Source organism: Vombatus ursinus, unplaced genomic scaffold, assembly GCF_900497805.2.
Source record: "Vombatus ursinus unplaced genomic scaffold, bare-nosed wombat genome assembly UNPS02014784.1, whole genome shotgun sequence".
Lineage (NCBI taxonomy): Eukaryota > Metazoa > Chordata > Mammalia > Diprotodontia > Vombatidae > Vombatus > Vombatus ursinus.
In genome coordinates, this window is record NW_020954562.1 from 14,760,263 (window position 1) to 14,782,040 (window position 21,778).

At 40.6% G+C, this 21,778-nt stretch overlaps 1 protein-coding gene across 3 annotated transcripts in view; it reads left to right on the forward strand.

Moving 5' to 3' along the window:
• Positions 1-21,778, forward strand: part of TMEM131L (transmembrane 131 like) — a 166,920-nt gene that overhangs the window by 140,182 nt on the left and 4,960 nt on the right. The window contains exons 27-33 of one of the 3 annotated variants that reach the window (XM_027866844.1): positions 5,361-5,482; positions 8,888-9,045; positions 10,649-10,834; positions 13,333-13,411; positions 17,912-17,997; positions 19,725-19,845; positions 21,082-21,170. In XM_027866844.1, the coding sequence (XP_027722645.1) occupies positions 5,361-5,482; positions 8,888-9,045; positions 10,649-10,834; positions 13,333-13,411; positions 17,912-17,997; positions 19,725-19,845; positions 21,082-21,170 (841 nt within the window). The remainder of the gene's footprint in view (positions 1-5,360; positions 5,483-8,887; positions 9,046-10,648; positions 10,835-13,332; positions 13,412-17,911; positions 17,998-19,724; positions 19,846-21,081; positions 21,171-21,778) is intronic. The other 2 variants (XM_027866846.1, XM_027866845.1) reach the window with 2 other exon arrangements.

Genomic DNA, 21,778 nt, shown 5'->3' on the forward strand with positions numbered 1-21,778 from the left:
AAAAAAAAAAAAAAAAAAAAAAAAAAAAAAAAAAAAAAAAAAAAAGCAATGTACACATTTGTGCATTAGCTTTCAGGACTTGTAGAGAGCTTTTCAAAAGTTGCTTTCCTGTTATCTTAATTGGGCTGCTTAAATTCACAATAAAAATGTTGCATTTTCTTCCTTTGGCAAGTACGTGTCATATTGTGCACCCTCCGTGGGAGACAAGGACCTTGCCCTCTTGGAACTTGCTGGATGGTTGGGGAAACAATACATGCTTATGTGAGATGTTTAAGTGAATCATATAAGCTAGTGTCTGATCAGGTGCCAGCCTGATTGGGACATACAGACATTAATCCGTGGGAAAGTTTATAGAGGGAAAAATCAGTGTGTGTTGGAATGAGTGCAGGTCAATTGTTGGAGGCAATAGCACTTGAGAGCTAGGGTAGCTGGAATTTAGAGATTCAGAAAGAAAGGAAGGGGTCAGCAGACCTGGGTTTGAATCCTGACAGTGAGTGTGACAGTGAGTAAAGTCACTTAGTTTCACTGGGCCAGAGCTTCCACATCTGTAAAATAGGGGTGAGAGGGGATGATGACCTATGGCTCTATCTGCCTTACAGGCTTATTGTGAGGAAATAACTTTGTCAACATTTGGAACTAACTAGGAAAATGGGAGCAATTGTGTTGATGATGGTGAAATTATTAATATGGCATGGAGACATTAAATAACTTGTTAGAGGATGATGAAGGAACAAGCCTGAGTAGAGAATTCATGCTGAAGAGTAGTAAAAGATAAGATTGGGGAAAGTAAGATGGCACCAGATGGTAGAGGGCCTTGATTGCCAGACAAAGGAGTTTAGACTTTTGTTTCTCATGGGGTCAGTAAAGGTTTTTGAGCAGTTCTGAAAGTCAGTCCAAAAACATTTATTAGGCACTTAACTGTGTGCTGGGGGTATGCTAGGGATACAGAAAAGGGCAAAAATAGTCCTTACTTTGAGGGAACTTGAAGTCTAATGGGGGAGACAACATGCACACCTCCATATACCAGCAGGATATATACAAGATAAATTGGAAATAAACAGAGGGAAGGCACCTGCAGTATTTTAGGAAGATGTTCAGGATGGATTGGAAGAAGGAAGAGATAATACAGGGATACTGGGAGGTTATTATAATGTTGTAGGAGTAAAATGATGAGAGCCTTGATGAGAGTTGTGGCAGGGGAGACAAGTAAGGAAAGGACAGATCTGAGAAAGGTTTTTGAGAAAAAAATCACAGGACTTGCTGTGATTAGTTGGCTGCGGAAGTGACGAAAAGCAAGCATCATTCAAAAAAAAAATTCTTTGCGTCCATCTGTACAGATAGCTCCCAAGTCTTGAGCTTGTGTGTGTTTGGCAGAACGATGGGAGCGTGAAGAGAAGTTGGAAAACCAGGAGAGCATGATGATTTGTGGAGCAGATGGACTGGAGTGGTCTTTCATCACACACACCTTTTTCTTGTCAGAGGAAGACCCTAAGGCCCAGAGAAGATAGTGACTTAATCACTTGCCTAAGGTCACACAGGTAGTGATGATGGATTTTGGGGTAAAGGAAAGAGATTCAGATTCAAATTGTTCAGTAGGCGGTTGAAGACACAACTCTAGCTTAGGTGGAAGGTTAAAGCTCTAGATTTAGGAATCGTTTTCTTATTGGTGACAATTGAAGTCATTAAAACAGGTGAATTACCTGAAGTGTAGTGAATGGTAAGACAGCAAAGGACAGAGCAGAGTCTTAGGGAATTGAAACAATTGGCAGGTGATGGGAAGAAGAAGACCAAAAATAAGAGATACCGTTCTTTGGGACAGAAAGACCACTGGGAAATTGTCATGGAATTAACTGCGGATTCAAGAAGAATTACGAGGTTGCATACCATAGAATCTCAGTATTGGCAGAGACCTCAAAGACAGTTATTCCAGCCCATAGCTGAGCAGGAAGCCCTTTTGAGATCCCCAACTAGTCATCCTTACTCTGCTTTAAGACTTCCATCGAAATAATGAAAAGCGAAGTGAGCAGAACCAAGAGAACGTTGTATACAGTAACAGCAGTGTTGTTTTTAAGACCAGCTTTCAGTGACCAAGTCACTTTGACTATTATAAATACCCAAATTAACTGCAAAAGAGCAGTGAAGGAAGATGTTATCTTCATCCAGAGGAAGAGCTGATAAATAGAAGTATGCATGGTTTAGATCTACATATGTATATGTGTGTATGTATACGCATATATATGTTTACATACACCATATAGTGTGGTGTGGACTAATGGTAGCCCTCTCTAGGGCCTGGGGGAAGGGAAAAAAAAGTTACATGATAACTTTATTATATATTTAAAAGGAAAAGCAAGTTGTACATAATAGATTTGCTGTTTCATGTGCAATCCTCTTTTTTTTCTATTCTACTTTGTTATGAAAATGCTTGTTTTATTTCTTAAGTTAAGAATAAAAATTCTAGAAAAAGAAAAGAAAAAAAAAAGACTTCCATCAATGAGAAACTGGAATTCATCCTAAAAAGCAAACCCATTTCACTTTTCTAATGATTCGAAAATACTTCTTTATATTAAACCAAAATCAGCCAAATTTTTAAAATTCTAACTTCTGAAGTTTAGCTCTGCCCCCTGGGACCAAGCAGAATGGATCCAGTCAGTTTCCTGCATGGTATCCATTAGGTACATGAAGACAGGTATCATTTCCCCTTTTTAGTCTCCCTTTCCCCTGGCTGATTATAGGATCATTGATTTAAAGCTGGAAGAGTTCCTTACTAGATTCTCAAAAGGCATAGTTTTGGGTCCTCTGACCATTCTGGCCATCATTCTTTGGCCATTCTCTGTCTTTTCTGAGTCCTTCCCTAGAATTTGGAACCCAGAACTGAATGCAGTAATCCAGATGGGGCCTGACCTGGGAAGAGGGTAATGGAACTAACCCTAATCCTCATTCTGTATACTATGCTTCCCTTATTGCAGCCAGAGGTTACATGAGTATTTTTTATTTCCCTTTCAGATTGAGCTTGTGATCCACTAAAATCCTCACTTTTTTTTCACATGAACTATTGTCCTTCACATCTTCCCTACCCTGTACTTGTATCACTCTTATTTTGAACCCTTTGATGGCTATTCTTGATCTAAAAGTAGAAGAAGGGACCTTAGAGGCCATGTAATTCAACCCCCTCATTTTACAAATGGTGACAGTCAGGACTAAGTCATTTAAATGATTTGCCCAAGGTCACCCAGGGGATAAGCATAAGAGGTGAGATTTGAACCCAAGACCTCTGACACCCAGAGCCACTCTTTTTTTCTTCTGTACTCTGTACTAGACTGCCTCCCATTCCATTTCACTAGATTTAAGCCTGTAAAGATCTTTTGGAATCTCATGTATGCCAGCTACTCTCCTGGCCATCCTTCCCAACTTTTATATCATCGAGAAGGCTGTATGATCGATAAGGATACCTTCTTTTACATCTGACCTGATGCTAATGATGAGACAGTGCCATGATGGTGAGGGCATGGCCACTCTTCCCTTTTCCTTAAGTGAGCTGCAGGGGGCAGCAGTTGACCATGCCAGTGGCATTGATCTTCCTTTTCCTCTGCTGATCACCGATTCTGAGTTTGGAATGAATGATTGTAGCCAGGCATGAGCTGCAGGAGGAACAGAGGGGGGAAAAGAACATGGGAGCCTGGGACTGTGGCTTTTGGTCCTGGATACATAAGCCCCATTCCTCCCAGAAAGGACTGAAAAGCAAGGGTGATGGGAGAATGGGAGGCAGTCGGGGCGCAGACATTCTAATTTAGAGCTGCAGAAGCACAGGAGAAAATGAGAGCTAGAAAGGTTATCTAGAACACAGTTGTTTTTCAGTTGTGTCCGACTCTTCGGGACCCCATTTGGGGTTTTCTTGGAAGAAATACTGGAGTGTTTTGCCGTTTCCTTCTCCAGCTCATTTTACACAGCCCACAGCTAATAAGTTCAAGAGCTAGTCTTGAACCCTGGTCCATTATCTTTCAGATGTTTCTACTATATCATATTCCCTCTGCTATTTTTTTTCCCCTAGAGAGGTTTCTTCATTTAGCCTTCAAACATGTTAGCTGTTTACTGTACATACGCCACATTCTATCTCCCCTGTGGCTCTCCCTCCCTCAGCTATAGCATCCTTTCAGAGCATAGCCCACATGCCACCTTCTCAGCATGGCCTTACCTGATCCCCAAAGTTGATAGCATTCTCTCTTGAAATTATTGTGCATGTGCTTGTGTCCATATGTGCTACATCCCCCAGAAGAATGAATGTAGGCTCCTCTAGAATAGGGACGGTTTTGTATTTTGTCTTTGTGTCTCTAGTGCTCAGACCAGTGTGTTGTATATAATATGCACTTAGTACGTACTTTTTTTTATCAATATGTAGTATGAGATGTTACAGGTAGCAGAATATGTGCTTTATCTGACTACACCTACTTGAGGAGAGGAGGAACCATGTGTTTTATTTAAATTTTATTTCTTCCCCACAATTAGAAAAGTTTGTTGAATTGATTTTTTAAAAAATCATGTCTTTAAAGACCTCAAGGAGATCCCTGCCACCTTTGGGGATCAGATAAGGCCATGTTGAGAAGGTGCCACGTGGGCTATGCTCTGAAAGGATGCTATAGGTGAGGGAGGGAGACCATGGGTGCAGAGTGACAGGAGAGATAGAATGTGATGTATGTACAGTGAACAGCTAGCGTGTTTGAAGGCTAAATGCAGAAATCTCTCCAGGGGAAAAGGAAAAAAATAGCAGAGGAAATATGATATAACAGAAATGTCTGAAATGACCCTCTAGCTAAAAACACCGGTTGGTTTGGAACGTAGTAGTTTCTACCATCTAACAAAAGAGGCTTGATTTTTGTACTTAGGGTCCCCCCCCCCCCCAAATTAAAAAAGCAAATTCCCCCTGGGTTCTATTGAAGTGATTGCTGGTGGTGCTTCGGTAGTAATTCACGTGAATTGCAGGAACCCAGCCAACAGGTGAGGGGAGGAGGATTTATTGTGGTAGAATTTAACAGCACCTTGACCATAAATCTGGCAGATGTTTCTCATTTTTAGCCCATTAAGAATTTTTATAGACCAGGTTTTCTTCTCTCTCAGGGGATTGAGGGAGGTGGGGAGAGAGGAGGAATGCAAACACACCAGAGATGGAGAAAGTTATGCCCAAGTTTCCAGTGGTTGAAAAAGGCCTGAATTCTGGGGATCAGGGTGGATTGAGGGCTTGAAAAGTGGATAGAGGTGGATCCGGAGGCAGGCGACTGCTATGTCAAATTTAGCCACTGAAGAGTTTGTTTGAGTTCATTGGTCTTTGTTGCCCCGCATCACTGACTGTTGTCTTTACTTAGCAGCAAGAAGATAGGAAGAAGAGACAGCAGGAAAAGAAGGATGGAAATCTCCCAAATCTAAATTGGAATAAAACCAGAACGTCTAGAAAAAACAAGAAAAAAAGTGTTACTGCATCTACAAGGTGTGTGTGTGTGTGTAACTCCACCCCCCCTTAAAAAAAAAAACAACAAAAATACCAAACCAAACACTAAACTGTCATGTCTTCATTTTCTTTCTGACCCCTCCTTTTTTTTCCTCTTTCCCCTCCCCCAAAGTTTGTAGGATACTTGAAAATACAGTTTTGAGATAGGTGAGATATATACTCAGGATTGTCAATGTCCTCTATTATAGGTGCTCATTTTTTTATGGAGTTTTTTTAAGGTTTACAGAAAAAAATACCAGGGGTTGAAATTTTACTTTTCACCAAGTTTGATGTTTTTTTTAAACAAAACACACACACACACACACACGTATAATCTTTTTTAAAAAATCCCACATCCATAACTAGCAACAAAAAAATTTAAGTTTTGCCTCCTATTTGTTCTTTAGGAAAAAATGACTAGAAAAGGCAGACACTTTAGCTTTAAAACATAGGTATCCTGTTTTGTGCAAAATTTTCCCTTACACTCAGGCAATTTGCCTGATGTAGAATTTAAATAATTACTCTCATCTCCAGTGTGATTTGAATAGCCATTGACTAATTTGTCTGCCATAAGAAAAATGAAAACTTTGCATTTTCTTGTTTCAGTATGTCATAGCAGCGGGAGGGGCAGAGGTAGTGTCCTTGGTGACAGAAAGCCCTGGGTGTAAGTTCCTCATCCTGGCTCTGTGACCCTGGACAAGTCACTCCGTGCTGTAGGCAGCTCTCTGAAAACTGAGTCAGAGAGGAGAAGCTGGTTTGGTTCCTTCTCCCTCCCCACCCCCAAATCTCTCCACTTACCCACTTAATATTTCATAAGAGTCAACCCTAAGGTACCCTTAAAAAAAAAAAAAACTTACTTTCCAACATAAGCATAGAGGAAGAAGTAAGTATTTTAAAGAGGAATTAAAATGTAGTTTTACCAATTACATATTATGGCTACATGATTAACTTTAAAAGCAGAAGTCTGGCACGCCTGAGATATGGGAGATGAAATGACTCCGTTTTGGTTTGTGGTTATGTATTATGTGAACTTTAAGGCCATGTGTCACATTGAGAATGTCAGGAGGATGTAGTGTCTGGCCGCTGCTGGGGATCTGGGCATCTGTAGGGGACCCTGTTTTCTCAAAGGCTACTCCTGTGGAGCCCAAACTCTTACACATAAAGGCTTCAGGTTTTGGGTTCATTTACATGTGTCCTCCCAAAGACCAGATTTAGTTAAGTTGGAACAAGCCTGAAAGATTTTTGGCCACAGCAATTCATTCAACTGTCAGTATCAACTAAGGTCTTGATGGGTGGCAATCTGTTTCTGTGGAAGAATTGTCCATATCACAGAGCCTTGAAACATTGAAGTAGGTTATATCTAAGAAATTGGCCTGTTTTTCTTCTGGCTTTTTTGGGGGGGGAGGGGGAGGTTATGGTGAACAGAGAAAAAGTCAGGTGAAGAAAAAAAGTAAATGAAAAGTATTCCATATTTCATTTATTTCTTCTACCTCTGTTTAATAATAATATTTTACACTTGTGTAATGCTTTAGAGTTTGCAAAGCATTTCTACACCCTGATCTTCACAAGAACTCTGTAGTGAACAAGAGTGAGATTCCTTTTTCCGAGTGGTGACTCAACCAAAGTTCATCCAGCTTGATAGAATTTCCAAACCCTCCAAGTGTTCTGGCTTTTAGCATTGGGAATGCACTCTCTCCCCCTCTCCCCCTCCCCTTCCCCCTCCCTCCCTCCCTCCCTCTCTCCCTCTCTCTCCCTCTCCTTCTCTCTCTCTATCTCTCTCTTTCTTTCCCTCTCATCCCTCCTCCTCCCTCCTCTCCATTTTTCTCTCCATGCCATCTTTTACATATGTTTTCTTAATTACTTTCCTCTTAATTCTAAATTACTTTAGATGCTAAAATTGTACATTTTCCTATGTTCAGCTCAATACCAAGTCCCTAACCTAAAACAGGGCAGCTAGGTGGTGTAGTAGATAGAGTGCCAGGCCCTGGGCAAGTCACTTAACCCTATTTGTTTTAGTTCCTCGTCTGTCAAATGACCTGAAGGAGGAAATAACGAACTACTCCAGAATCTTAGATGAGAAAACCACAAAAATGGGGTCATGAAACATCAGCTACAATGGACAGCAAAAAACTCTAAAATAAGAAAGGATAACAACAACAGTAACAGCAGCTAACACTTATATACTGCTGACTATGTGGCAGGCATTGTGCTAAGCGCTTCACAATTATCTCATTTAATCCTCACAACAACCCTGAGAAGTAGGTGCCAACATTTCTCCCATTTTACAGATGAGGAAACTGAGACAAACAGAGATTAAGTGACTTGCCCAGGGTCACATAGTTCCTAAGTGTCTGAGGTGGGATTTGAACTCAGGTCTTCCTGACGCCATGCCCAACACTCTATCCACTGTGCCACCTAGGTTTCATCCATTAAGAATCTCTCTTTTGACATACTATAGGGAGAATGAGCACTAGACCTAACTTGTAGGCCTGGGTCTGCTAACTAGGTCATGTGCAAGCTAGTTTTGAGACCTTTGTGAAGCAAGTCACTTTTCATCTTATTTCCTCTATAAAATGAGAGAATTGGACTCAATGAACTCTGAAATTTCTCCTCACTCTAAAGTTCCTCCTCACTCTAAAGTTCCATGATTCTGTTTAAAAAGTTACTTCCTTTCTCAGACCATCAGAACAAATCTCTTTTTAGTTCTTCTCTGTCTCATTATCTCACATTATGTTTTACTGGTGTCTCCAAGAACAGGAGGTCTAATGCAAGACTTTTTTAAGCTTTTCTATATCATGGACCTTTTGTTTAGTTTGGTGAAACATAGACCCCTGGACCCCCTCCTCAGATCAACATTTCTGAATGCATAAAATAAATACATAGGATTACAAAGGGAATCAATCATATTGAAATACAGCTATCACAATATTTAAAAAAACAAAATCACAGATCTCAAATTAAGAAATTAAGAACTTCTAGCTAATTTCAAATTTTAGCCTGTTTAGATATACTTATGCGCTCACACCATACATACATACATACATACACACACACACACACAGGGATATAGGCATATGTATTTTATATATGTATGTGCATATGTATATACATATGTATATTATATAAAGTATGTGTTTATATGTATATCACACATGTATTTCTTATGTAATATATTTCTATACTCTATGTACCTATGTATGATATATAAACATGTTAGGATGTCACATTTATAGCTATGTTTTGTATTTATAAAGAAAACAGGCCATTTTATGTGATTATTATAGTATATGTTATCATATACCACATATTATATGTTATATGTGCAATTTATTATAATATTTTGTCTTATGTAATAGTCGTGCATGTGTGGTGAAGACATTAATGAGATGTTTGTGGCTGCCGTAGGGCTCCTGAACAGAATGAATCAAAGCACGTGTGCACTGATTTTGAAAGGCCCGAGCTGAGAGGTGGCACTCCTTTGAGGAGCTGGTGCATGCAGAGTGGTACCATGGACATTTGTAAAACAGAACCCAAAATTACTTCTGCAGCCCCAGGAGAAACAGGTATGTTGTTATCCTGAGATATGAGAGGGGCATCTGTTAAAGCTTTCCTTTCCTCCTTCGTGAAGTATCTGGGCTCAGAAAGGCTAAGCCTCTGAGTGAGCCATGTTCACCCCAAGACAGCATAAATCACAAATGTAATTGGATAATTTTGAGGTAGAGGCATCTCTCACCTAGCCTTTTACCCTGAGCTGTCTTCCCTGTGTTTCCACCTTTGTGCACAGGGTGGAATGGAACAGTGGGATTCTTGGTCCAGGCTCAGTCATCCACTAACTGGATCAGTGGTGATAGGACCAGAGGGGTTGTGGAAAGGATCTGGTACCAGATCTCGGGCTGAACAAAAGCCCAAGACAGGCCAGGGCTAGTCCTGGCAGCTTTACTTTCCACTGTACTTTTTCTCCAAGCTGATCCTTATCAGGACCCAAAGCCAGTAGGGTGTTGATGTTAACAGATGGAAAGAAGGAGCCATTCTGAAATGTTTGGGTCAGAGCTGAAATAAGCAAAGAAGCTGGATGATGCCCATTGGAAAAACAAAAAACAAAAAACCCCAGCTGTATGTAATAGAGATTCAAATCTTCCCTTTCTGTTTTGCTTTGTGTAGGAAAATGTTTGTGTTTGTTGATGTTTGACAAATCCATAATAATAAATAAGAAATTTTTTTCAAAAGAAAGGGGAAAAAATGACAGGAGTAGGAGATGTGATTCTGTCTTTTCTGCCCGAGGCATTCGGAATGACTGCCCAATCACCCTGCATTGCTAATCCTGTCTCTTTTCCCTGTCTTCTGATGCATCCTATTGGTGCTGACCTTGCTGGGTTTTCTTAAAAGAAAGTATTTCCAGAATTCTTTGGCTTGTTAAGCTTATATATTGCTTTTCACTGGTGTGACTTTAACTTTTTGGCAAAACTAAGAATATTTAATTTTGTGAGTGTGGGGAAGAAACAAGGTAATTGGTTAGTTTCTGTGAGCTGAGACTCTGCCTTAGACATAGGCATACTACATAGTTGCGCATACGGTGTGATTTTAAGTAAATCTGAAAGGCCTCCCTTACCTCAAAATCTCCCCAACTAGTATGTAAAATTCTCTTATTGAATAACTCATTCTTTTCCTTCTGATTGAAAGCCTCTTATAGAACTGTTCCCTGAATTATTATGTTCTTATATCTTACATTTTTATGTTGTGGTGTATAATTATTAGCATATTAAATCTTTAATAACTTAGTATGGATGATTTCCTCAGATGGCTTCTTACCTGGAGAAGCTCTTTGAGTCTCAGTTTCTTCACCTGTGTAATGGGTTGGATCAGATACTTTCTAGTGCCCCTTCTAGCTCTGTTGTGTCTATTTAAGAAGGGATGTTTCAAGGTACCTGGGAGGCAGAGAGGGAGGTCTCTAAGGGTGGATGTAGAAAAGGGAAAAGGGGGGGGGGGTCAAAGCTAAAGGGTAAATTTGACTTTTTTCCAAGTGTTTCCTGAGGGGTGCAACTGAATCTCATATGGAAAACAGAAGAGTCCATTGAATGAATACAGCTGGATTTTCAGTGCATTGGAGTCAATAGTGAGCAGCTTAGGGGAAACCTTTGAAATGCTCTTCTGTCTTGTTTCCTCCAGAAGGTCATTACCAGCGGCCTAAAAAGAAATGTGGAGACAAGTTTTGTTCAGATTCCAGCTCAGACTGTGGCAGCTCGTCAGGGAGTGTGCGGGCTAGCCGGGGCAGCTGGGGTAGCTGGAGCAGCACCAGCAGCTCCGATGGAGACAAAAAACCCGTGCTCCCTACCCGGCACTTCCTGCCCTCTCGTGAGTAGTGCGACAGCCCCTGCCAGCCAGCCCACCTGGCCTTTCCCATGGGGACAGGGCACAAAGGGGTGCCTGCTTCTGGTTGCCCACAGCAAGGGTGGGAGGGGGGCGGATCGTGGAATAGGGATGTCTTATAGGGCTAGCTGAGTCCCTCTTTACCCTTGGGAAACAGATAAATAGGGGAGAAGACACACCCTCCCCAACTCGTAAGGATTTGTCTTGATGCTCTGTTCAGACGGGGACGTGGTTCACACCCTAGTTACCCTCTTTTCCCCACCCACCCCAATTTCTATTTATCCTTTTCAGTGATGAAGGATGAATGATTTAAGGATGAATTCCTATTGTCCTTTTTTAACGATGCCCATAGCACAAAACAAAAAAAGAAAAAAAATCTCTCCAGTCAAAAAAAAAACTTTCTTAGGCCCTTTCTTCTCTAGTGCATACTGACTGGTGCTAACCCTCCATCTTTTAAACAGTTCTAATCTCAGGTTCAGGGGATAGAGCACTGGGTCTCGAGTCAAGAAGACTCAAGTTCAAATCCAGCCTCAGACATTACTAGCTGTGTGACCCTGGGCAAGACACTTAACTTCAATCTGCCTCGATTTCCTCATATGTAAAATGGGTATAATAATAACATCCAGCTCTGTAAAAGGAAGATAATATTAGCAACCTCCCAGTGTTGTTGTGAAGATCAAATAATAAAATTTATTTATAAATAAAAATTTGTAAAAGTGCTTAGCATATAGTAGGCACTATATAAATACTTGTTCCCTTCTTTATCCTCCCATTATCATTTGGGTGTTTTCTCCTTTCAGTGAGCTAAGTGAATATGGAAATGTTAGTTTTCCCTCCAAAGTTACATCCTTGAGAGAAATCATAATTTTTTTAAACAAGGCAGAACTTATTTCTCATGGGTCCATTGACTGATTTCTTTCAAGGCCCTATGCTTATATCTGGAGGCAGATGACCTGGATTAAAATTCGTACTCTGCCCACTCTCTACCTGCATGATCTGGACGAGTTATTTTTAACCTGTTTTTGCCTCAGTTTCCTTTTTTGTAAATTGACTTATGTGGGATAAGATGTCTCTCAGTTCCTTTCCAACCCTAAACCCATTATCCTATGAGCTCAATAGCTATAGAGACGTTTACATGACTGCTTTTTTGAATAATTCATAGAGAATGGTTAAATAGTATAACCAATGGCATAAGTCTCTGAGATATAGGCAATTCTCTAAGACTCTGCAGTGGCAGAGAAGGTGTTGATCTGCATTGATTGATACAGGGATTTTCCTGGCCAATAGTCACAGGGCCAGCCCCCGTATCTTTTGCTGTTTTAATTTTCTGTGACTGTCTTATGTTTACTTGGAAATCTTAAAAATCCTATTCCAAGGATTTATGCATGCTTTTCTCTCTCTGTATACGTGAGGCTGCCCCTTAGATGACAGACACAGTCCTTACCTGAAGCATCTTCTGCTTGGTAGAGACAGCCAGAATCTTCAGAGCAGGATTTTGGTGGAGGGCTTTAAAAACAACAACAAAAAATAATAAATACCCCAAAATAGAGGGTCTCTATTTTGTCTCTGTAATGTGGCTGAGTATAAAATTAGAATGCTCAAATCAATAGTTCTCCCTTATTTTCGGTAATAATTTCTTACGTGTGAATAACCTTTTAATACTTACAGAGCGCTTTCTTACAATACCCCTGTAAGAATGAGGCGCAGGTAGTGTAAGTATCATTGTCTCAGTTTTGCAGGGGGCAGTTCTGAGTCTCAGAGAGGCTGTGCCTTGTCCAGGCTAGACTACTAAGTGTTAGAGGCACTTAGAACCACAACTGCCTTTCCACGAGTATATAGCCATTGGAAAAATAGCAACAGACAGACCTGACCTAGATTCAGTCATTTGAATATCAATGTCAGTTTAAAGTAGGAAGAAATATTTGGGGTGAGGTTAAAAAAATATGTGCTTAATACCTATTATATGCAATTGAAATTAAAAAAAAATCTTTCATTAGTTACCTTATTCAGGTGAAAATATTTTTTTTAAAGAACTCTTAAAAAAACCAACCACCTCCACAACAAATCCCCACATTCATCACTTCCATATAAATGTGTCTTATTCTGGATGTTAAGTCCATTGCGTCTCTGGCAGGAGGTTAGCAGCTGATTCATCTTCAGTCTTGTGGTTTGGACTTGGTGGTTTATCATAACATTAATTAGCCATAAAGTCTTGCAGAGCTTTCTTTCTTTATAATATTGTAATTGTGTAAATTGTTCTTCTGTTTCTGCTTACTTCATTCTGTGTCAGGGCATAGAATTCTCTTCCTGGTGTCCTCAGAAACTGCCCGTTTTGCCAACATTCCATCATGTTCAAATGGCGTCATTTGTTTAGCCACACTGCATAGTGGGGCACCTCCCTAGTACAGAAAGTTGGGGGCTTCTACAGAGATACGTAAATACTTTTGTGCATACGAATCATATTCTTCTTTCTTTGTTCTCAGGTGAGAACATTTCACAAACTGATTTTCCAACTGAAACCCCTATTACTTTGAATCTGTCCCACAACATCTGCAACCCCAGGTAAGTTACTTTTTAATTTTTTTATAATATATACTCTGCTATTTATAGTTTTTCAACAGCTTGATTCTTCAGAGTTATTTCTTGCCATGGAAAATAGGAGACTTTTTTGGTTTTAAGAATTGCGAATGAGTCATCCATATTAATAATTGCTGTTCATGACTTGGCCCTATCTTTTAGCATCATTGTATATTATTTTTTTTTTCCTGGACTCTGCAGTCCATCCAGACGGGACTTTCCTCTGTTTCTCACACTGCATACCATCTCTCAGGCCTGGTGTATAGTGTTCCCTCACCTCCACCTCACAGAATCTCTGTCTTTAAAACACAGCTAAAACATCACCTTCTACATGAATCTTTTTATGATCCCCTCCCTGGTTCCCTCCCTCCCACACTACCCTATATTTAGCCACTTTGTATTATTTTACACACACACACACACACACACACACACACACACACTCTCTCTCTCTCTCTCTTTCTCTCTATGCATATATATATGCACACAGACGCACACAGACACACACACACATATAATCTCTCTCTCTTTTTACATGTGTACAGTTCTTTTCCCCCAATAGAATGTAAGCCCCTTGAGACTAGAGAGTTTCTTTCTTTATATTTCTTTTTTTTGGGGGGGGGTGAGGCAGTCGGGGTTAAGTGACTTGCTCGGGGTTAAGGGACTTGCCCATGGTCAAACAGCTAGTGTCAAGTGTCTAAGACTGGATTTGAACTCAGGTCCTCCTTACTTCAGGGCCAGTGCCCTATCTACTGTGCCACCTAGCTGCCCTTATTCTTTATATTTCTCTCATCAAAGCGTAGCACAGTGCCTGGCACAGAATAGGCTGTTAGTGCTTGTTGACTGATTGATAGGTAATTATCCTGCCAAGTAGATTCCATTATGGGTCTCCTGGTTCTCAGCCTAGTGATTTTCCCCCTCTTAATAGTTTATCAATTCCATAAATATTTGTTAAGCACCTCCTGTGTACCAGTACTCTGCTGGGACTGAGAATAGAAGACCAAAATAAACCATCCCTACCTTCAGGAAGCTTACACTTTTACTGGGTGGTGGTGGGAGGGAGATAGAACACAAATAAAGATAAGCATAGTTCAAGGTAAAATGGGGAAGAATAGAGCAGAAAACCCTGGAGTTGGGGAAGACTCATCATAGAAGGTTTTAGGGGAATGGGTTGTTTGTGCAAATGCATGGAGGCAGGTGATGGGATGCAGATTTCAGAAACTGTCTAATAGTCCTATTTGGCTAGAATGTCGAATCCACCAGTGGAAATACTATGAACTAAGTGTGGAAAGGTGGTTTAAAACCAGATTTTGGAGGTCCTTAGATTCCAGGCTAAGGAGTTAACATGTTATTCCATAAAGGAAATGGGAAGTCTCTGAAGGCTTATGAGCCGGGGAATGACATAGTTGGTGTTATTGAGACCTCCATCTTACGGAGATGATTTTGAAAAATGTGTGAAGAATGGATTGGAAAGAGAAAAGACTAGGATGAAGGAGACAGATTAGGAGGATATTGGCATAATCCAGGCAAGATGCAGTAAAGACCTTCGTTAGGATGTAATCAGTGTGAGTAGAGAGAATTGAGAGACGTAGATGCAAGAAAATGAGAGATGCAGAATCAAGAAGGCTTGGCTCCTGATTGGTTAGATTGGATTTGAGAGAGGTGGGGGGCAAGGGCCAGGTTACAAGCTTGCATGACTGGAAGGATGGTTGTGTTCTAACTAGAAATAAAGAAGCTTGACTGACAAAGATACAAAAAGGGGGCAAGATACAAAGTCTGGGCCTTGTTGAGATTGAAATGTAGTAATAATGGCTAGCATTTATATCACCTTCAGGTTTGTTGAAGCACTTCAGATATAGTATCCTCACAACAACTCTAGGTTGTAAGTGGTATTATCCTCATTTTATGGATGAGGAAATTGAGGCAGAGATTTTTTTTTTTTAAAATAAGTGACTTGCGCAGCATCACACATCTGGTCATTGTCTGAGGCATAATTTCTTATTCTAAATCCAGAATTCTTGCTACCCAACTCTAGTGAAAGAGCATGAAATGAAAGGGCAAAAATAGAAACATCCTTGCCACGCGTATTGACTTGGAAAACCTCAAATTAACATTATCTATGTTGTATTATTTTATATTTTATTAAATACTTTTCAGTTATGTTTTGATCTGGTGGCCCATTTGGCTGCAAGTTTGACAGCTGCTCTGGCTTTATAGTTCAGTATATTGGTTCCTTGTTTTCCAGTGAGACAGCCCCATTGGAAAATATCTGTGAAAATTTGTGAATCTATAAGGAACAGGGACCCAGCTGACAGGAGGATGAGCTAGTGCTGCACCATTGCTGGAATTTGAATGAAAATTGAAGACTTAACTATTGAGACTAAGAAAATGTTATTATATGATATCGCTAACAATAGCTTACATTTATATAGTGCTCATCATGTGCTGGAAGTTGTGCTAAATGCTTTACAATAATTATATTATTTGATTCTCATAACAACCCCGGGAGAAAAGGGCTATTAGGTTGAAGAAATTGAGGCAAATAAAAGTTAAGTGACTTGCCCAAGGTCACACAACTAATCAGTATCGGACGCTGGATTTGAACTCAGGTCTTTCTGTGCCACCGAACTGTTCCCTCTAGGAACCTAAAAGAGCTCTTGTTTGTTGTATTACTTTTTTTCCAGTTGTGTCTGATTCTTTGTGACCCCATGTGAGGTTTTCTTGGCAAAGACACTGGAGTGGTTTGCCACTTCCTTCTCCAGTTCATTTTACAGATGAGGAAACTGAGGCAAACATGATTAACTGACTTTCCCAGGGTCACACAGCTAGTGTCTGAGGCCAGATTTGAACTCAGGAAGATGAGTCTTCCTGACTTCAGGCCTGGCACTCTATCCGTTGAGCCACCTAGCTGACCAGAAGAGCCTCACGTATTTATATTTTCCCCATTGATTGAATTCTGACTTCCCAAAACAAAACAAACCAGTCCCTGTCGTGACAGAAGGGAGATGTGAGCAGGGATCTTAGCTGCCTGCTACCCTGTGGAGAAGGGCAGAGGATACTTTGACATTGCTGAACTTATTAAACAGGAAATTTGGCTAATACCCAATGGACCCTATAGCTGAAGCATCTTTTAATGGGAAAATAATAACTAAAGGGCAGAGTCATAGCTAACAACTTAGAGGATTTGAAACTAATAGGTAAACTACAGTTACTTCATTTTTCTTAATGTGACCTTCTTTAACCAAGGGGTTTTGTTAGGGGCATATGTGAATGTGTAGAGGGATCTCCTCAACCACTTTCACTGTAAACCCTGTACCAGAGACTTCTCTCTGAAACCTTTTTAGCTCTTGAAGATGAAATCATGCAAAAGCTAAAACTTTCTATTCCAGAATGAAAATCATTTTAGTATTTCTAACATTTGCCCTTTCAAATTAAGTGTTTTTGATTGATTTTTTGTAAGTTATTCTTAGATCTCCTTCCAGGCAATTACATAGAAATATCAAATAGATTGACTGCACCTGATAGTCAGTCAATGAACATTTATTTAGTGCCAGGGATAGGAAAAAGAGGAAAAAAAAATTCCTGCCCTCAAGGAACTTACAGTGTCATGGAAGAGACTACAAGCAGACAGATATGTACAGACAAGCTGTGTTCAGGATAAATAAATAATGAATAAAGGGAAGTTGCTAGAATTACGAAGGATTGTAGAAGGTAGGGTTTTGGTTGGGACTTAAGGAAGCCAGAGAAGCCATTAGGTGGCAGTAAAGAGGGAGAGCATTCCAGACATGGGGGACAGCCAGAGAAAATGCCTGGAGGGGAAGGATGGAGTGTTTCGACATGGAACAGCCAAGGGGCCAGTGTCTCTAGATCAAAGAGTATGTGATGGGGAGTAAGGTGTAAGAAGACTGGAAAGGTAGGAGGGGGCTAAGTTATAAAGGGCTTTCATTGCCAAACAGAAGATTTTGGGTCTGGCGCTGGAGGCAGTTGGGGGCCACTGGAATTGATTGATGTCTGTAATGGATATCTAGTCCCCATCTACTCTGGGACTATTATTGGTTTTTCTTTATTCTGAGGTGAGAGGCCCTGGAGTGAGTGTTTTGGCAGTTTTCTGGCTTAGTGATCCATCCTCAGCCCCTTCCTAGCCCTGTGAGCCTCAGCAGGTCACTTAGGCTCTTTTTACCCTACAGTCTTCCTCATCTGTAGGGGCGGGGGGTGATAACATCACCCACCTCCCAGGGCTGTTGTGAGGATTGCATGAAGATCTTACCTATAAAGTGACTTTCTAAGCTAAATGAATGCATGCTCTTATTGTTTGCTTTGTTCTTTTGGTTCTGCTTATCTCAGGATGTGACAACTCATAAATATCTTCCTGTGTTTCTCCACATTCCTCATCTTCATCATTTGTTACTGCACAGTAGTATTCCATTATATTCATATTGCACAGGTTATTCAGTCATTCCCCCTTTTTTTTCCCCACTTTCTCAGCAGAGACATGAATACCATCCCTCAGTATACAGAAACCCTTTGTCCCAGCTTCCCAGACGTGACTTCAGATCCTGATAAAAACAAAGGTGAGTCGCATGATCATCACTCTTCAGGTTTTGCAACAGACAACAGCTTCATTGTGACCAGGGTAGGTAAGAGAGTGACGTGGGTGGCAGGTGTAGACTGAGATGGAGGTAGATGACTTAGTACATGCTTGGGGCATGCCCACAGTGTTGCTGACACCTGAGTTCAGATTGAAGAACATGGAAAGGACCCCAGGATACTTTTATGGCAGCATCTAGGGCTGGAAAACCTAGTACCCTTCCTGTTTCTGCTTGTACCTGCCCTTGCTGTCAGACTTGTGTTTCCTACAGGACCGGTCTCGCTAAGCTCCCTTCCTTGTAGCCTGGCTCTATGTACAACTAAACCATTGGCACTTGATCACTGGTGACATTTAGCAGTACCCACACTGCTCTTTTAGGGTTCACCTTCCATTGCTTGATCACATTGGCCTCTCCACATCTAAGATGAAAAGGAAAGGGTGGTTGGAAAGGGAATGAGGTGGACAGTGACAGGGTTAAGGATGATGCCAGAGGCACACTTTCTGCCTTTGCCCACTTCCCTGTTTTCTGGACCATCATCCTTCTACGTCTTGTCAGCATCAGAGGAGGAGGTGGCAGCTAGACTAATTAATTAATTTATTAATTGATAGCGAGACACATCTCCCTCAGAAGCACAGCAGGAACATTATCTAGCCCCAAGGTGGCTGTGCTAAAATTACCAGTAAGCCTAGATAATGAAGGATCAAGTTCATGATCCTTCAGCCTCCTTGTTTAATGCCCTGTCTAGGCAGGCAGGAGAATAGTAGTTTTGCTCATCAGGTGATCTGCAGAGAATAGAGCAAGGGTAGGATTATAAGGAGCCTCCTCTATTTTTTTTCTCCTTACTTCCTTTCCTTCTTTAATCCTTTAAAAATTCCTTTCCTTCTTCCCCGTCCCTTTTCCTGCTTTTCTTCTTTCAATTCATTTACTGGAGTCGAATACATAGGTTTTTTCCAAGACCCTGCTGCTGCCTCTGCCCAGCCCCACTGAATGCATCACCTTGGGCAGATCACTCAACCTCATTGCTGTTCCCTCATCTTTACTTAAATTTCAGTGCTTTAGGGATCTATCATTTTGTCTGTGTGCACACTCCATCCTCTGACATCAGTGACAACTTCTCTGTAATTTTTTTTTTGGGGGGGCTAGGTAATGGGGTTAAGTGACTGGCCCAAGGTCACATAGCTATTCAGTGTTATGTGTCTGAGGCCGGATTTGAACTCAGGTCCTTCTGAATCCAGGGCTGGTGCTCTATCCACTGTGCCACTTTGCTGCCCCTACTTCTTTGTAATTTAGTGGGTAGTCTTCAAGTGTGACTGCGGATACAGCCAGTTTGGTTAGTGACTTCTCCAGACTTAGCCAGGCTGGTCCACAGGTAGCTTTCCTACAGTCTGAGGCTCACTTCAAGCCTGTATGGGTGTAGGACCTACCAGAGCTTATCCTAAATGGACAGTGTCATCTTCGAGCCCAGAGTTACCTCTGTACAAGGAGTCACCAGAGGAGGACCATCGTGGTGAAATATGCCTCCAGTAATGTGCCATAGGGCAGGGAGTGCAGAAGGATTTAGAGAAACCAGTGTGTATTGGGACAGTTGGAAAAAACTGAGTGGAGGAAGATAAATTTGAGCAGAGCCTCCTTGAAGGATGAGGTAGATGTAAATAAACAGAGAGGGAGAGAATACTGGTATTCTCATAGGTCATTCTATTCCCCTTTAGGTCTTTATCCCCCCAGTGATTTGTGGCCAGGCCAGCCAGTATGTCTAACAAACAGCTTAAACTACAACCTTGAGAACAGTATGCCTTGCATGATCCAGGAATCCCCTCCTGTTCAGAACAGGTAAAATTTTTTTCCTTTACATAATTTTGGTAATGTTCATTTTTATAAGTGTTCATTATGAGTACTCATTCACACACATTGACACACACATACACACCTGTATGCATGCTAGATCTTTTATTTATTTATTTGCATCTCTGACCAAAAAAGTACTATTTATTCGTGAATCGTATATGATTTAGACATCTTTCTTCTGTATGATTTTTTAAGAGTGATGTTTGCAGATAATAAAGAGAAAGACTTTAAGAGAAAGAGAAAAAAGAGAAGAGAAAAAACCAGGAAGGAAAATGACTAAGACAGTATGAGCTAAATTGCATGGTAACTGGCATCAGTTTCCAAAAGTCTTAGAAGAAAAACAACAGATGACTTAAGTATTGAATAATTCATTGTCAAGCAAGACTTAAGTACTGGAATGACTACTTGATTATAATAATATCAGTATGGAAAGAATTGGTTTTCTATAGGAAAACCAGGGAGTTGCCTTGTGCATTTTGTTAAATTTCTAGATCCGCTTCTTGTTTCTAGCATTTTATGATTGCATACAAGTGTTTTTGCTCATCATGGTTTGCAACATTTATCGAAGTTTACTTATTTAGAAGGTTCTTTGATTGTCATGATTTCCCTAGGAGGAGTGCCAGCCTGATTTCTTTGAAGGAATTCTGGAAACCCAGATAGTACTAGATTTGTTTATGAAGCCAAGGTCCTGGATTGAGTTCCCATATGGAATTATGTTGGCGACTACAGACTGCACGCCTAACCTTAAGGCATACATTGTGTAGATGTATGTTACTGGTCATAGGATTCACCAAGAGAGGTGGAATTAGTTTGAAAATCCATTACCTCCATGGCAAAAACAACTTATTGTGCCCAGTCAATGATGGTCATCTTTCTCATCGTGGCCATACCATCTCATGATATTATCATGATACATTGCTGAGATGCCCTTGGATTTGCCCAGTCCCATTCAACTAACTATGCTTCTAATCCTGTGACTTAAGGAACTAAATCTGGCTTTTTAAAAATAAGAAGTAGTGGAGAAAACACAGTGGAATCCATGTGTAAGGACTGTTCATGCTGCGTTGTGGAGTGGAGTTGTGTAAAGACTCAAGACTTTGGAAAGATAGTGTTTTAACATTTGTTCATGCTTAATGTTCCCTTTAAAAATGGTTTCATCTTCCTTTACTTGATATCTGGCTGTCGTGTTTCTGAAACTAGGTACCTTCTCTTTTGTCACAGTTTCATTGACTGGAATACAGCTTGTGAAGGCCAGTTTCCCAATGTGTATTGCCCGCTAGAAGTGAACGATTACAACGGCTTTCCAGAAGGTAAAAACTGTGGAACTAATATAGGGAAGTTGACCAGGAGATATTTAGGGTCTAGATCAGGGACTCTTAGTCTTTTTTTGTGTCATGGATCATTTTGGTAGTTTAGTGAAGCCTGAACTCTTTCTTAGAATAATTTTTTTTATTAATTACATAAAATTAAATACATGGGATTACAATGGAAGCCAAAAGTTAGTGAAAATACAGATGTCATTTTTTCCCACCCAAACTGATGGATCTTCTGAAGTCTGTCTACAAATCCCTAAGGGGGTCCATGGACCTCATAGTAAGAACTCTTAGTACAGAAGCATTTATATTCAGGTGACTGTACCTCATAACAGTTAATAAACATGAAAAGTGGCACTGAGATATTCACTAATGTACCATGGAGATTAACCAAATTATGTAATACTATCATGAGTCTATGTGGTCTTCAAAAATCGAGACAAAATCACCCCACCCACCTACCCCCAAAGACAAACAAACCACACTTAGGTGCTTAGATTACCCTTGAGTTCCCCGTATAGCCTACACACCCTTCTCCTTCCCAACATGAATTACAAAGAACGAGTATCTGCTATTTAGAACAGTGATGATATAGAAGTAAAGAA